Raw genomic sequence first — 17,173 nt, 5'->3', positions numbered from 1 at the left:
TGTAGCTGTTTCTCCTTTTGTTGGGAAGGCTTCAGTCCATCCTGTAAAAGTATCAACTAAAACAAGTAAGTATTTGTAACCTAATTTTCCTGGAGTCATTTCTGTAAAGTCAATTTCCCATAGTTCTCCGGGAGTTTTCCCTCGATACCTGAAAAGAGGAGGGAGCTTCTTGTTGATTGCATTGACCTTTGCACATGCTTGGCACCTAGAAACAACTGAATTTACAAGATCCCGAATATTAGAGCCTTCATAATACTTTTTGACTAGGTGCTCCAGTTTCATCTGTCCCAGATGTGAGCTGCTATGTATTTCAGAAATTATTTGTCTCAAAACTGCCTGGGGCAGAAAGATTTTGTCATTTGGTAATTCAATCTACCCTTGGACGTTTTTCTTACCTCCTATTAGCTTACCTTTCTCTTCTTCCTCAGGTTGATACTTAGGCTCTTTTGGTAAGCTTGGAGGCGGTATCAGTGGCAACAAACTCATGGTGTCCTCCTCTTCTGCTGCATCATGGGCCACTTGGTCAGCAAAATGGTTGCCTCTGATAATGGGGGAGTCCCCTTTTTGATGCCCCTTGCAGTGGATGATGGCTATTTTCTGAGGCAGCCAGAGGGCTTGGTTTGGGTGTTGAGTTGAGCCTTCTTAGCAGATACCCGATAGCCTAGGTGCTGAAGTTCTTGAAGCAAGTCTAATGTGGCCTCCTGGCACGTTTTTGAGTCCGGGGCAGCGATGAGGAGGTCATCCACATATTGTAGTAGCGCGATTCCAGGGTGGGAGCCTCGAAAAGCCTGTAAGTCTTTGCACAATGCCTCATTAAATATAGTAGGTGAGTTTTTAAATCCTTGTGGGAGCCTGGTCCAAGTATACTGCCCTGAAAATCCATTTTCAGGATCATTCCACTCAAAGGCAAAGATTTCCTGACTTTGCTTTGCTAGTGGGATACAGAAGAAAGCATCTTTTAAATCTAACACCGAATAAAATGCATGAGTAGGTGGCAAAGAACTTAGCAAGGTGTAGGGGTTTGGTACCGTAGGGTGTATAGTTTCCACCCGGTTGTTTACTTCCCGCAGATCCTGGACAGGTCGATAATCCTGTGTTCCAGGTTTTTGTACTGGTAGTAAAGGAGTGTTCCAGGCGGATTGGCATTCCCGGAGAATTCTGGCTTCCAATAGACGCCTTAAGTGCCGTGCTATGCCTTGTTTGGCCCTTGCGGGCACAGGATACTGTCTGATGCGTATTGGGGTGGCATCACTTCGCAATAGCACTACTACTGGTGGCTGATGTACTGCCAATCCGGGGGGGTTGCTTTCCGCCCACACTCTAGGGACCTGATCTTTTATGCTCTCAGGCAATTCCTGACTTTGCTCCTTACCTTCTTGGAGAGAGGCAATAAGGTATTCTTCAGAGATGGGTACAGTTACTAATACCTTATTTTCGTGCTCATTGTCACCTTGGTGAAACGTAATTGAGGCCTGAAATTTTTGCAGCAGGTCTCGTCCTAGAAGCGGGTAAGGACAATCTGGAATGACCAGGAACGAATGAGTGACAGTTCCACGAGATAAGTCTGTAATTCTTGCCTGGGTGCGGGAGTAAGAAGTGACGTTGCCAGTGACCCCTACTATCTGGGTTGTTCCTCTTAGTGGAGTCCCAATTGGTGCCTTAAGAACTGAATGGGCGGCCCCCGTGTCAACTAAGAAGGTAGTAGGCTTACCCTCTATTGACAATGTGACCATAGGCTCCTGGGGGCCAACAGGAATGGAGCCTTGGCCCCGTCAGTCCAATTGGAGCAGGACTTGGGACTCTCCTCCTTGAGCTTCCCCTTGCAATTTGGGGCAGTCTTTCTTCCAATGCCCTTTCTCCTTGCAATAGGCACATTGATCCTTATTTAGTTGTCTGGACGCAAAGGTTTTCTTTTGGCCTTTTGAAAATTGTTTCTTTCCCTTATTCTTTCCCGAATTTTTGGCGGCTAGAAGTACCTTAACAGCTGCTCGTCCTAATTCAGGATCATCTCTGTTTTGAAAAACCTTCTGAGCTATTTCTAATAATTTGCTCCTATTCTCGCCCTCAAAACCTTCTATTTTCTGCAGTTTCTTCCTAATATCTGAGGCTGCTTGAGTGACAAAAGCAATATTTACTAACCTGCGGTTTTCTTCTGCTTCAGGGTCTAATGGGGTATAAACCCGGTAGGCCTCCATAAGCCGCTCTAAAAATGCAGCAGGGGATTCATCCCTCCCTTGGAGTACCTCACTTACCTTGCTAAAGTTGGTGGGCTTCCTAGCGGCTGCCTTTAAACCCCGTAATAGAGCCCGGCGATATTGGATGAGTGCCTCCCTTCCCCCGGTTACATTAGGATCCCAATTGGGGGGAGTCTCGGGAAGTATTTCGGCCAACTCCTGCTCAGTTCCACCGTCTTCTCGAAAGGCTCTCTTTGCCTCCTGGTTCACTCTATGTCTTTCCTCGGTGGTGAGCAGAGTTTGCAGCAATTGCTGGCAATCGTCCCAAGTTGGCTGATGGGTCCTAAACACAGTCTCAAGTAAAGATATTAATCCCTGTGGTTTCTCAGAAAAAGAAGGATTCTGATGCTTCCAATTATACAAATCACTAGTAGAAAAAGGAACATAAACCATTCTGGAAGGGGCCCGAGGCCCCTCATCTAAGGGCGGCAACATTTCCCTAAGGGGCAACAACGGGGCAGCCCCCGCATTGGGAAGTTGCGCATAAGGGGTCCCTCCCCTGGTGTGAGGAGGGCTCTGCACATTCTCAGGGACAGTAGTGTCAGGCTCTCTTGACCTTCGATAAGGTGGGGGACGGTTAATGGGGTCTAGGATTTCTTCAGGAGTTTCCTGAATGACTGGATACAACTTAGGGGTTTCCTTTTTGGGCGCGCTAGGGGTGGTCTTTGGGTCCTGTAGGGCCGGATTGCCACTGACACCAACAAACTTGGGCCTGACACCAAGGGACCTAATGGTCCGTTGGAGGTTCTTTTGGCATTTCTTAATATACCCCGGTTTGTCGGTGGCAATGTCAATCCATACATCTATATAGATGTACTGGTCTGGATGGGGAGTTTTATATATAATGGCCCTTACAGCATAAACTCTGAGGACATCAAAGGTTCCTTCTGTAGGCCACCCTACATTAAAAGTAGGCCATTCTAACTGACAGAGAGTACGGAGGGTAGTTGGATCTGGTATTGGTCCCCCGTAGCTTGCTGCTCGTCTCTGGAAGTCTGAAAAGTTAGCCAAAATGCAATTGAGGGGGAATGGGGAAGGCGGAGCTGATTGATTATTGCCCATCTTGCGGTAGCCGTTCTTTTCCGCTAGATGTCCTTCAAGTCCTATGGAAACAACACACAAGACACCCCAACAGAGAAACAAAGTAATCCAAATAGGAGATTGCTGATCACACTGGACTGGGACACAGGCTAACACTGCGCACACTAAAACAGCAAAAACAAGAAAAGCAATACACAAAATTTCCCAGATAGACCACATTCGTTATCACAAACATTTACACCAGCGGCGCAGCGCGTATGAGCTCAGTAACTTTTGGAATAGTCAATCAAATCAAACAGAAACAAAACCTCGGCCGGCAGCGTCCTGCCCTTTGCCCAAGGGTCTGAGCGAGTCTCTGACAGCGTCCCGTCTATCGCCTCAGACTACAAATGTACCGGTATCAAGATTACAAATGAAACAAAATAACTAAGAGTGGAATTCCAATACTCACCAGCTCGAGCTGTTCCTCCGGGCTTACCAGCCAAATTCCCACTTGGGGAGATCACGTCGGGGTCACCAAATGTTACACCCAATCGCGCAAAGACAAATGCTGGAGTCCGTTGGAGAGTACAAAAATTTATTGGCCAAAATGCAAACCTGCGCAGGGGTGAGCTCCAAGGTGGCAGTCACCAGGAGTCACACCCTTTGCTCACAAACTAGGGGTTTTATAGTAAAGCAAGCAAGCGACTCTGTACAGAAGCTGAGTGTGGCGTTTAGCGATTGGCTTACCCATGGGGGTTCTTGTCACATGCCTTGGAAACTAAGGGTTTTACCTGGTGGAAAATTTTAAAATTACAAAACCTTTGTTTTTCTATAAGGGCTGCAAAACAACTTCAGGATGTGGGGTGCAGATTGCTACTCCAGGGGTTTTCGCAGGTAGCAAACTGTGAACTTGTGGTTTTTCTAAGTTCCTGATTATGCTTTTGCTGTTTAGGGGCTTTTTCAACTCTGGAGTTCAGATAAATTTCCACTTAATGTGTTTTATATAGACACTTCCCTTATAAAGATTCCACTAGAGTGCTACACTGGGCTGTTTTACATAAAATACATCTCATCTAAGAAGAAAGCCTAGGTCAAGCCCACGGCCCCTACATGGCCGTACCCTGGCAGGAAACGGACACGGGGAGAGTTGTGTGTGTAAGAGTTCCATTCCACGGCAGGGCAGCCTCCGGAGCTCCTTCCGCCCCAGCGTTTCTCAGAAGACCGTCCGGGTGCTGGGCCCTGCCCGTCTCCCGCTGGCGTTTCAGGCCCAGAGCCGCCGCAGGGACGGACGCTGGCTGGGTTTCATTCCTTTGGTGACCACTTCTAAGTGGATCATCTTGTTGTATTGTTTGTTCATGACCTCACCACATCCCCCACGAGAGGGAAAAAAATTATTTTTAAATCACAATTATCTTCATTTCCTCCACTTGGCTACTTCGTGTATGATTGAAGATACTCGACTCCTCTTAGACCCGGCTGGGCTGGGGGCATCGGGACCCAGGCATTCTAGCTCCTGTCCGGGGCTCTCCACTAGAGTGTGCTGCCTGCTCAGTAATCACTGGGCCCTGACCCGGAGGGCTGGGGTGCTCAGCAGGGTCATGGGAGGAAACTTCTCACCCATCCCCAATGACAAAGAAAAAAAACCCTGCGTCAAAACTATGTCTGACCCCTGCATTTCTCTTCTCTATCAAGGCAAGTTTTGTCTTTGTTTAGCAAACATCTTTGTGGACTGCAGGTTCTTTGGAAAGCTGGTGGTCACAGCTTAGGGCTCAAGGTTTTAATCAGGGGCTGGCAGGCTGTTTCACCTGGGGCGTGGAATTATGAATGCTCCGTGCCTCCTTATCTGTCCAGCGAGGTTCGGAATACTTCCTTATCTCTTGGAATTGTGAAACAAAACACCCAAGCATCTTCATGTATGACTGGTGTGCCGTGTTACTTTACTACAAATTTTCTCCATAGATTATTTCTCTCGAGTTTTTCTTGTGTCCCGAAAGATTAACAACAATGTCACAAGGCTTGAACACATCCTAACCTTTCTGAAAGGGTTTCCTATTATTCTCCTTGACTAGATTTTGTTAGATAACTGAGCTTCATGATAATAGGACATATGTGATCTATTTATTGTTCCCATGATGGAAATGTAATACCACTTAAGCAATTGCTACCCACAGAACAAGATAACCTCGCTCATTTAGAAATATATTTTAAGGAGATTGGTTCAGCTTGTCTTTCCAAAGTACCTGAGACTTCTGCTCAAGGCGCCACTTACAAAACAGAAGTGGAGTCAAGGCCTGTGTGCTATGGCAATATTTGGTGTGATCAATGGTTCTGAATGGCGGTTCCGACTGTAACTTCCATGCCATGCTTGGAATGGGTAAGGCTGTAGAACAAGTTGCTCTTTTTTTCTATTCCAAGTCTGAGTCAAATCCAGCAGACCCATTTTCCCGTTGATGCGATCTGATTCCCTGGCGGCTCTGGGCCCTGTCGGCCCGCTTCCTCCTGCCTTTTTCCCTGCTGTTTTCTTGCAGGGATGTTTCAGTTCATGGTGAACTATTTTTATTTTTTAGTTACATTAACGCTATGAAATAATTAGTCAGCTAATTAATCTGGTTTACAAGCTTTGTAGGATTCTTCAGCTGTCAGTCAGGCCCGGGCCCGAGGCCTACATTGAGTCTCGGTTCTCTTGCCCATGTGATTCCTGTTGCCATGGCTACTGGCTACATCTGCTGACACCCCACTCTCTATTTATTGCTTAATTAAGAATTTCACGCTCAGCCCTTATCTGCCTTGAAGAACAAGCGCACACTGTTAAGAAATTCCAAATTTAGGCCCGGGCACAAGGAAAGCCTTTCTTGCGGGCCTGGCGGGATGGAGCCGCTCTAACGATCTTCTTGGCATCCCAGCCGCCACCCTTCAATCAAAAATCGTTAAATGGGACAGAGATAATGAGCATGCAGTGTATCAAAAGAAAGATGTTTGCTTGATCCAAAGGAGGAAAAGCTGTGAGGCTCCATGCTCAGCTCCACTTCAAAGGGAGATGAGACCCCTCGTCACTGGGGCCTGATAAAGCCTCATTTGTTCTGGGCTTGACTTATGCAAAAGGTCTGGTATGTCCGAGTCCCATCTCGCAGACGTGGAACCCCCCCACCTCTCGCCTCCACCTCCAGCAGCCCCCTTCCCGGCCTTCCGCACACTCGTGTGTCAGCACTTAGGCAGCTGGGTCCCCCAAAGCATCAGGCGGAGCGTGTAATCACTGACTCTCCGCTGACAATAGCCACTTGTAAGGGGGTGGCCAGGAGGAGGTCTTCGTCACAATAGGAACACAATTATTGCAGCTGCTAGGGAGGGCCATGCTTCTTCCTGTAGAAATATAATCGCACTTGCCCAAACCAGGGGGACAAGGTTGGGGGGGGGTGGGTGTTGAGAGGGGCGGAGAAAACAATCTTGAGTGGATTATTCATATTCTGACTCTTGGAAGCCCGATGCGGAGCCAGTGGGGTTCCGGCAGCTGCTCCCGCACAGCCCTCGCCTAATAATTGTACATTCTGTCAGGGGTCAACTTACTTTTGACCCTGTCCTTTCATACTGGTAAAAGGCTCTTTAGGGCAAACTGTTGGGTTGTGGCAGGGTGCATTAAACACTCACGGCCCCTTCCACTGGCTTTATTCCCCACCCAAGCAGCAGCCGGTGATAAATTCATATCAGATGCCGAGTCATTCACGGGTGCCCTCCTCAGTTCACACAGCCCCCCGCGCACCCGTGCAGGGGTGCCTCCAAGCTGGGACATTGTGAGCGGCGGCAGCTGAGCAAGTCTGCCTGCGAGGCTCCGGCTCCTCGGACCACCTTGCCCTGATGGAACTGAAAAGAGACGAGTCTGGCCAGGCTGGCCACCGCTTGTCCCCAAGTGTCCCCTTCACCAAGATAAAGGCGGGCTGTTTGGCACCACGCCAGGGCTGCTGTCCAGGAGGGTAAGGGCTGTCGATAGGGAGAGACAGATGGACTTTATTGTCTGCGCCAGGTGCCCTGAAGAACTCAAGTCACAGACGGCTCAGCACAGAGGTTGCTTAACTTGGGAGATCTTCAAAAATAAGGAAGGTTTCCCAATGTTTGAAGGTCATGGACATGGCTTTGGTTTCTCTTATTTCGAGGTGCTGAGGGCCTGGGATGGAGCAGAGTGCTGCTTGGACCCTTCTGGTCTAGAAGCTCCTAAGCAGCTTCTTGAGATGGAACTCCGCTAGGATCTCAGATGGAGAGCCGACTCGACTGGCTCCTCAGATCTCTTGGGGGGATTTTATCAGCAGAGCAGAATCCTAACCCTTTGAAACTCAGCAGACATTCCATGCTGAGTCCCTCTAAGGCAATCTATAGCATTCTAGTTAATAAATTAATTTACATCCTTATAGAAAACTCATTCCCTAAAGCTCCCCCAGGACTTTTAGCGGTAATATAGAGAATTGAGTTCAGGGAAATGCACTAAACTTCATGGCGAAACTACAGAGAACGGAGCAGGAGATGGGAATGTGGGAAGGGGCTTTGCCTCTTGATTACAAGCAGCGTCTTCAAAAGGAAAAAGAAGGAAGAAGGGGAGGAATGGAAAGAAAGAAAGAAGGAAGGAACACTTAGAAGCCAGAATCAAATATTTTTTTCTAGGGATCGCTCAGATGAAGGGGCTAAGACTCAGGGACATTGGTAGCGAGGTTCACACAGGGGGGCACAGAGCTCCGGTGATACCAACCAGCATTCAAACTCGGCTTCCTGACCCGGGTTTCTTACTTGTTTAGTAGAGTAGGGGTTGTTTGTTTCTATAACCTATCCTTATCAATCAACTCTCTTCTGCCTAAACTTTAGATATTTGAGTACCACCTTCACAATTTATCATATGCTTATGGCTCCTGGACTATTATTTACTTAAGAGTTTTCTTAAATCAAGACTCATACTGAATTATTTTAGAAACCTAACCTGTTCTCAAGCAAGAATATTCATAAAATCATGGGTTTAATGACCCTAGTTCTTTAAAAATATTTTGTAATTGATATTTAGGAAGATAGAGAAAGTGGGGGGAGACAGAAGAGAGAGAAACATGAATTTGTTGCTCCACTTATTTATGCATTCAGTGGTTGATTCTTGTAAGTGCCCTGACTGGGGATCAAACCTACAATCTTGATGTATCAGGATGACTCTAACAAGCTGATCTACTTGACCAGGGCTGACCTAGGACTTTAAAAAAAAACAACAAAAAACTTTAACATTTATAGCTATTAAAATAAAACTTTTAGGCCACTAAAGTCATTACCTCACATTTTATATTTTGGGAATATAATGTGGCTTGCTTGTTTCTGGTATTAGTGATTAAAGGTAAGAAGTGTGAACACAAGGATCTCTTTTTTTATCTGGGTCTCCTCACTTGTTAAGAACACCTGCTTCTGAGAACAAACCACATTTTTGAGAGTACGGTATGAAAGAAATTGTAACATTCCTCAATTCGGCACTTTCTAAATGTGCCTCATGGGCAAACAGCTGGAATGCTTGCTATCAGGCCCCTCCCTGTAAGTTCTGGTTCTGTAGATCTGCACAGGGCCCAGGAAATCACAAATGCCCCATACGTGGCAAACATCCCACTGAGTCAGGATAACAATTGTTATTGTTCTCTGAGTTAATTAAGAAGATGTAATTGAGCTAACTCTCGGGACTGTGGTTAATGCAGATGTATCTATCTGTTGGTGTCTGGATCAAGTTCTTTTACTCTTACACTTAGAAAATTACACTCTTTCAGTAGGGCCTATTACTGGGGATAATAGAAGACTCAAAGGGAGATCACAGGATTTTCACTGATTGTTTTTGTGGCGGTTTTTAAAAGATCCTGTGTCACGAGGGCCAAGGTGACTCTGTGACTGTCTCTATGAGGCTAGAATCTGGAATGTGGTTTTGTGAATCCAACTTCAGCTGCCCAGGGACCGAGTGACAAGCAAGCATTCCCTGTGGCTTAAATGAAAGCGGCTACTGTCCAGGGAGCAAGGTCAAGTTCACTGAACCAGTAGGGAGGGGAAGCAGGAGTGTGCAGGTGTGTGAGGCAGACCCACAGAAGAGGTGGAGGTAGAGGGTAGGGCAGGCTAACTGACAACGCAGAGATGGGACTGATCCAACAGCTAGCTCATGAAGACAGAGCAGGAGTCCGGGGGCAGGGCAGACAGAGGCAGAGAAGGAAGGTACGAGCCAAGCTGAAACCTGCAGACACAGACCACAGTTGCTGTGTTGTGTTCTCTCCGTGTGTAGTCAATGGTTGGCTCAGTCTGTTCCAATGTGGGCTGGTTGAGAAGCCCTAATATATATATATTTGCCTTAAACGTCAGTGGCAAAGTGAGAGTGGGGATAGAAAGGAAGAATAAAATAAAAAACCCCTTAGATGCCACGTGTTTTTTCTTTCTATGTAGGTACTTATTTATTCCCCCCAAATCCCAGGAAAGAATGAAACCTACTCAGGGAGAGAATGATTAATTTTTCTCTGCCCTGCCTTAGTGAGGTCAGAATTTACCAGGCACAGCACAAAACTCTGGGAGGCATTAGTATTATTTCTAGCTGAGTAGCTCTCTTCCCTCTTACCAGGAGCTATTTTCTGAGTACATTTCTCTTTTCCTCCTAGATGTCTGTATGTATATCAAGCTCAGATCATATAGCACTTGTCAGAATAATTTGGCAACAATTGACCTGTAGACTTCTTTTCTTTTTGAGGACCAACCAGATAACTCTCACGATCTGGGAAGGATCAACTGCAATAAGGCTCCGTTTATAAACAAAGTAGATTAACCATTCTCGTATTACAGACACAGAATCAGAAATCATAAGCACTGAGAAAACATATGTACAACATCACAGCCTGTATAAGGCTTTTAAACTCTTCTTAAGACAATACCTTTCTTCTCAGATGATTTTCATTTCTCTTTGTATTTATTCAAATTGGAAACGACGCTTAACATTTACACTGTCTTTTATAGAGTCAAAGCACTTAACAAAATTGAGCAGAGCTGGTTAAGTTGCTTACAGCTCTGAATACCATGGCTCATCATGATTAGGTACAGCTGTATAAAGAGTCAAGAGAATACAAGCATATTTCTGGGGTTTTGTTCACTGGCTCTTAGAGTCAGAAGCATGACACACTAACAGTGGTGATAACAGCTAAATGTATTTTTCATGATGTGCCAGGCATGACACTAAGCATACTGCATAAATTATCTCATCTTTTCTTCCCACGAACCCAGTGAGGTAGATAGTAGGAGTGTTCCCACTGTTCAGATAAAGTGACTGAGGTTCGGAATGGTCAATAACTTGTCAGTTTCCCACATCTAGGAGCTGAAAGACTCAGGATTCAACATTAGGCTGTTGGATGCTAGCACCCCCCTTCTTCCCCTTCACTCTCTACAGCAGCACTCTTGTGACCCAGAAATGGCATCTGGGAAGAGACAGCCCTCTGAGCAGTGCTCACAGGCTCCCAACGAGTTTGTGGATGGGCATGCCAAGGCGCGGTGGGAAAGGAAGTCAAACTTTTCTACTTTCGGTCACTTTTCTCTATGTCCTCTGTTGCTGAAACTACTTTTCTTAGATGGAATGATAGTCACACACTTGGTTTAATAAAGATAGCAATAGCTTTTCAATGTATGTTTTAGTGTCAGTGTCTGTTCTGGGGCAGAGTGTTCTGGGGAGACAAGAACCATGTGTGCTCGTGTGGAGGCTGAACAGTATCAGTGGCCACGCAGCCCAGACGCCGCCGGCCCAGAGGTTCAGGTGGGAAGGCTCCCTGAGCCAGGAAGCCGGCTCACTAAGGACAGGACTCGGCTAAGTGACTGAGTGAATGAAAGGACAAGGGGAACAACCTATACTGGGAGTCGGATATTTTGATGATTAGCTTTTTCAGTTTCAGGGTTACTCATCACAGTGATAATTATAATGTGTGGTACGTACCCTGTCTTTTTCAGGGGATTGTGGATCCATTGATTATTTCCCCTCTATTTCAAATTTTCTCATCTAGCTAGTGGGAAAAGTGATGTTTTTATTCTTTCCTTACTCCAACCATTCCTCTTCTAAGTATAAATTATACTTCTTTGGGTTGAATAAATCTGTAAAATGACTAGAGTGGCTTTGAAAAAGATCTTTACGTGGAACCTTTTACTTTCCTCATCTCATTGGCTGTGTCCTAAGGAAGAGGGCACAGATGTACCGAAATCTGTAACTTCCTGGAAACTGTTAACAAGCATGGTTTTATAACATCTTTAAATGAACTGATTTCCCTTTCCAAATGGTGCCTGGAACTTTTCCTCATTTACCTTTCTTAGAGTTTGAGTCTATCATAGTATTTCAGTTTCTCTGTTATAGAAGAATGTTATTTTGTTACAACCTTTTGCATGTTTTTAGATATCTCATTCATATTTTCTTTCTGATTGAACCTCATTTTTTTTTTTTTTTACGATTTTGTCTTTTGGTTCCTTTAGGAAGATTATTTCCTGCCTTTATTTGTTTAATTTGTTGATACTGTCAGTTAAGTACTGGGTATCCAGAGTAGAGTGCTTTAAACTTAGGATTCCTAGATTGGTCCATGAAAATTAGAAACCCAGCAATGTCCAGTGTCCTGAGGTACATGAGAAAAATTCCTCCCTCAAAGATTTAGAGACAGAGCTAAGAAGCAGTTGATGCAATCCTAAATTAACTACAGCTGACGCTTGATAAATATTTGCTAAATTGAGAGTTAGATTAGGATGAGTATCACAGTATGATTTTAAATTGCTTTTCAACTTTAGAAAATGCATAGATCCCTGTGAGCAGAAGTGAGTAAGTCAGACATTCCAGAATAAGAAAGAGGTATGATACTGGGCTAGTGGATGTATTATTATTCTAATTAGAGACAGAAAAGTGGGTGAACTATGTAATGGAATAAAGAAACAATATAAGTGAGGTCTTGGAAGCAGCGATAAAGTAGAACATGTAAAAAGACATGTGGGCGGTGGTACGTGTGTCAGTCTCGTAATGTGTACAGTGTTAGGAGAAAGCCTCAGACTCATGCTTTTTATAATGGGGAAGAAATTTAAATGAGAACAGTGATCCAAATGATAATAGAAGAATAGGAGAGGTCTCATCATGGATTCCTTTGGGGATGATTTTTTTTTTTTTTTTTTTGTAATGTTCTGAAGCTTATACTTTGTAATTAGAAGGCATGATCCTTGGTCTGTTTCACTTCGCATTGGAGGAAAGGGCTCAGGGTTCCTGGGCAAGGCCAATGGAGAGCATGGGTTTGACCAGGGTCTCAAGGCAGTGAGTGGCCTTCAGCAGCGCTGGGCCCTCCGGGGTCCGGAGGTGCTGCCTCCCGTGACATCTGATAAGGCAGAAAGGTAATTAACCAATAAGAGACAAGGTGTTGCTGAAAAGTGGAGTTCATGCACCTGATTACTAATTAATCAGGCATGAGAGCACCTTGTAGATGCATTCACTATTTAATTATAGCAGCCTCTTTCGGCAAAGGAGCATATGTTCCCAGCTTAATCTACTGGTTTATACTGACATCAAATTGTCATTATCAGAAAGAATCAGGCCTTTTGATTATTTCTTCTAATTTATTGAACACTTAAAATTAATGAACCCCAGGCCTTTTAAATGTGCTCAGTTGGTTTGGAAGATGGAAGGGGAGAGGGGAGGTGGAGAAAAGCCTTCATTAAAAGGACAGTTTGTTTGGGGAAAGGTAAAGCAAATAGATTTCATGGGTGATCTGAACTCCACTGGTGAAAACCATAAGTGCTAAAAGCTGAGCTTTCAGGATGATGGAGGAAATAGGGTATGAGGTGTACCCTGCCAACCAGCATTGGCCTCCGAAGAACAGATGGCTAAAGGTTTTTATCCCCTAATTATTTATGTGCCAATTCCCTGGGAGACCTCATTGCAATTAAGTTTAATCAAATAAAAGCAATCAAATCAAATGTTGGAAATCAATTGTTAGACTAACTCACAAGGACTTCATTTTTTTTTTTTTTTTTTAGTTTGAAAATTTAGTTATGTTGGGGACAATATAGCATAAAGCGCCCTGTCTCACATATGAATATCTTTTGTATTAAGATACTTTTGCATGACTTCCAAGTTGTGGTTTTTGTGTTCAGTTTCAGGTGAAGGTCAAGTTCAAGTGACTCTCCAGGTGAAGGAAGGTGTGCCCCCAACTATTTCAGGTGAGTACTGACCCCCAAAATAGAAGCACCTGGTACAACAAGATATCCTCCAGTAATAGTTCTGCAAATTCTTCCCATCATATTGTTTATAAGGAGGCAGGTGTCAGCCGTAATGCTTCCATGCCTAGCAGCTCTCTATTGTGCCAGCCCTGTAGCTAAAATGTGTCTGTATGTCAAAGAAAGATATGAGAAGGCTACATTTCAAAACATTGGAAAGTAAGAATTATAACATGTAAATAAGCACATTTTATAAATTATGGACCATATGTGCACACAGGAGTCCAGATCTGCATATGGCTCATTAGGCCCCCACCGAATGGAAAGAAAAATTTAGGATATCTTAAAACTTTAATTGTTCCCAGTAATTTCAGGAAATCAGGGTAAACAAAGCATCCCCAAAAGTCAGATGGTTCTGTGAGATCTTTCTACCTCATAAAAGCCAACATTTCAAAGATTAAATGACTCATAAGCACTTTCTAAGGTATTTCATTGTTTGCTTATTCTGAGTCAGTCTCACTATACACTTGCAGCCGGAACAAATCTTTTCAAAGGCTGAGTTCTCCTTTGATTTTCAGTGGCATTTCTGTCATATGTCGGAGCAGAACCCATGCTAATCAGAAAATGGTAATTCCTCCACTGAAATTAATAAATAACTGATGTCAAGGTGCTTAATAAAAAATATAAGGTCTACCGGAAAGTTCTGTTCGTTTTTGGAATAAAACAAAATACAAATTTTTCTTACCATCAATAAACTTTATTAAATACAATAATATAATTGCCATTATTATTAATGATTTCTTGCCAGCGTGACGGCAATTTGTATATCTCATTTTTGAAAAATGTTTTATCTTTTGATGTGAAAAATTGAACCAGTGCTTGTTTGATATCTTCTTCATTTTTGAATTTTTTTGCCCTTTAAAAAATTTTGTAAGGACAAAAACAAGTGATAGTCGGAGGGTGCTAAGTCCGGGGAGTATGGTGGATGAGACAGACATGCTTCTGTAGCATTTCTTCCTTGTTGAAATTCGTAAAAATTACAGTGGCGTAAATGAACTTTATCAGTAGCCATGGGTACACTATCGCTTCACACATAAGACTAACGTGAATCAACTTTGTTTTAGTTAATTTGCTACGTCAGTATGTATACACTAAGTGATAAAAATAGAGAGGCACACATGCGCCAAATAAACACGTGCTTACATGTCGAAACTTGTTGTGATAGAAACGGACAGAACTTTCCAGTAGACCATATATAAAAGACAAGTACCGATGGTTAGCACGCCATGCTTATGGAACTAGAAAGAATGTCCTCCTTCGTTTCCATAACTGTTCCTGAGCTGTGAGCTGCCTTAGTGTCTTGCTCTTTATGGCCCTTGATCTCTATTTCTTTCCTTTCTTTTTCTTTTTTGAAATAACTAAGAAACTATGCATTCTTAACATGAAACAATTTTTTTAATTAAAAAATTTTTAAACATTTATTTTTTAGTTATAGCTGATGTACAGTATTACATTACCAGTAGTTTCAGGTGTACAGCATAGCGATTAGACATTTATACACCTTAGCAAGTGATCACCCTGATGAATCTAGCATGGCACCATACCTTGTTATTACAGCATCACTATGTTCTCTGTTTTGTGCTTTACATCCCTGAGATTATTTTTGTAATTGGCAATTTGTACTTCTTCGTCCCTTTCACCTTTTTCTACCATCTTCCCAACATTTCTTTCATTTGGTCACCATCAGTTTGTTCTCTGTCTCTAGGGGTTTATTTACGTTTGGTTTCAGGTGGCTCCGTAGGACTCACTGACTGAATGCCTCTCACGTGAGGTACAGGAGAGTATAGCAAATGGGTCCCTGACTTTATGGGGCTTGTGGTCACCTGGGGTGTGAATCAAATGACTGACTAAATTTCGTTTAAAATAACCGTTACCAAGGCAAATGGTTTCACAGTTCTGCCTTTGGAAGTTCAGTGTTCAGAATCCCCAAGGAGAGATTAGATCGGTTGGGCCAGTCCCCAGTTTGTAGAGAATCTAGCTGTTAGGGAAGCTCTCGTGCCAGGACCCTTCAGAGGATACTGGACCATTTATGGTGACCGTTCTGATTCAATCAGCTGTCGCTGGGGTGACATGACACAGAACTGAATGTGAAGATTTCTGTGTTAAGGACTCTTTGGAAGGGCACTGTGGGTGGCCAGCCTCCAAGGACTTTCCGGCAGGGGTCAGTTTAACTGGGAGATGCATCATGTGGTCTGTCAATTACAACATGCTGAATAAATAGAAAGCCAATGCTCTGGAATTGTGGAATTTTAATAAGGGAAGAAGCATCACAGGCTCTCCTCCCCAATTGTCTTATTTTATCAATGAGGGCATGGGAGCCTAGAGAGGCACATTTACTTAGTCACGTCAGTAGTCAGTGCTTGAGCCCGGATCGGCACTCAGTTTTCCGGTGGACTCCAGTGTTTTTTCTGTTAAACCATATATGTACTAAGGTGCTTGAATTTTCTTTGATGGCATATGTGAATTGATGAGTTAGATCAAAATCAACTATATATAGCCAGTTTTCCTAGCCTATATAGTTTGGGACAAAAAAACTATCCTAAAATATAGGGAGTTGCAGAGTTATAGTACATTACCATTCTTTAGAAAGAAACTCAAATGTTAATAGTGTAGGGTATATGTGTGAAAGTGAAAATTTAAACAAACATGGGCGTTTATTTTGATTAATATATAGCTCTATGTAAAACAGTAAAATTATTGCAGTATTAAAAATTCTATGACAAAACAAGAAGGAAGTAATTCATGGAGTTCTAGCTACATGTTAACCTACTCAGAGATTCAATGTGAGTATGTAATGCAGATGAAACATTTTGGGTTAAAGTATCCTGCTGCAGAGAAAGCCTCTTAGCTTTTTCAGTTAATTGAGGGCTTATTCTGTGTTCAAGATTGTGATGATCACTGTGGAGAGTTATGGACTGGAACCTCTAGAGACAGCAGAAATTAGGGTACATATGGGCCAAGTATAAGAGAGACAGAGGAGGTGATGGTGTAAATTGTTGTATGGGCGCTGAGTGGGTTGGAGTATGAATTTATGTGAATTTGGGTCAAGATGGTACCTAAGTTTCTTAATACCCCAGGTCAGGGATATTATACTTCTTTAACACTGTGGCTTTATTAGTTTCCTCTCAATGTCCACAATGATTTATAAAAGACAGGAGGGAGGGGCTGGGTAAAGCCACCCATTTTGATAGGAGGTGAAACTATTTCTGAAGAGGCTTTACCTCAGTCATGTTGTCTTTTCAATAGGGGCTAACTTCAAATGCTGTCCACAGTCATATGAGAACACTGAGGTGATCAGGTAGTCTCTCCCTAAATTTCCAAACCTTTCCCCTGGTCTCTGAGAATCTGTCACCCTTCCTCCTATGTAGACAGCTCATATCTCTTTCAGAATCTACTGAACTTTGTCTCATCAGCAAACAGCTCTTTGTCTTGTGTAGTTAACCTGTCATTCTTTACTGGCCCTTTCTGTTGATTGCTTCCTAATTAAAACAAAATAAAATTTATGAATACTGACCATATTCTTCTCTAGTTGATATTTGTTCTGCAAACTTTTCTAAATACCAGCTTTCTCTTGATGCAGAGCCATCAACAGCTGGGTTGGAGAAAAGATTATGATAGAAAGGGCAATATTTAGCTTAGATAGAAAGTTCAAGACT

At 43.4% G+C, this 17,173-nt stretch overlaps 1 protein-coding gene across 6 annotated transcripts in view; it reads left to right on the top strand.

Annotated features, from left to right (window-relative positions):
- Positions 1–17,173, top strand: part of PKHD1 (PKHD1 ciliary IPT domain containing fibrocystin/polyductin) — a 495,803-nt gene that overhangs the window by 259,471 nt on the left and 219,159 nt on the right. For all 6 annotated transcript variants that reach the window (XR_010728191.1, XM_066252548.1, XM_066252523.1 and 3 more), the window contains one exon: positions 13,395–13,460. Coding sequence is in view for 5 of the 6 variants with exons in the window: in XM_066252548.1 (XP_066108645.1) it covers positions 13,395–13,460 (66 nt within the window). In the remaining variant the exon portion in view is untranslated. The remainder of the gene's footprint in view (positions 1–13,394; positions 13,461–17,173) is intronic.

This window comes from Saccopteryx bilineata, chromosome 1 (genome assembly GCF_036850765.1).
Source record: "Saccopteryx bilineata isolate mSacBil1 chromosome 1, mSacBil1_pri_phased_curated, whole genome shotgun sequence".
Taxonomy (NCBI): Eukaryota; Metazoa; Chordata; class Mammalia; order Chiroptera; family Emballonuridae; genus Saccopteryx; species Saccopteryx bilineata.
The sequence above is the reverse complement of the archived record's forward strand: the minus strand, read 5'-3'. Positions and strand labels throughout refer to the sequence as shown.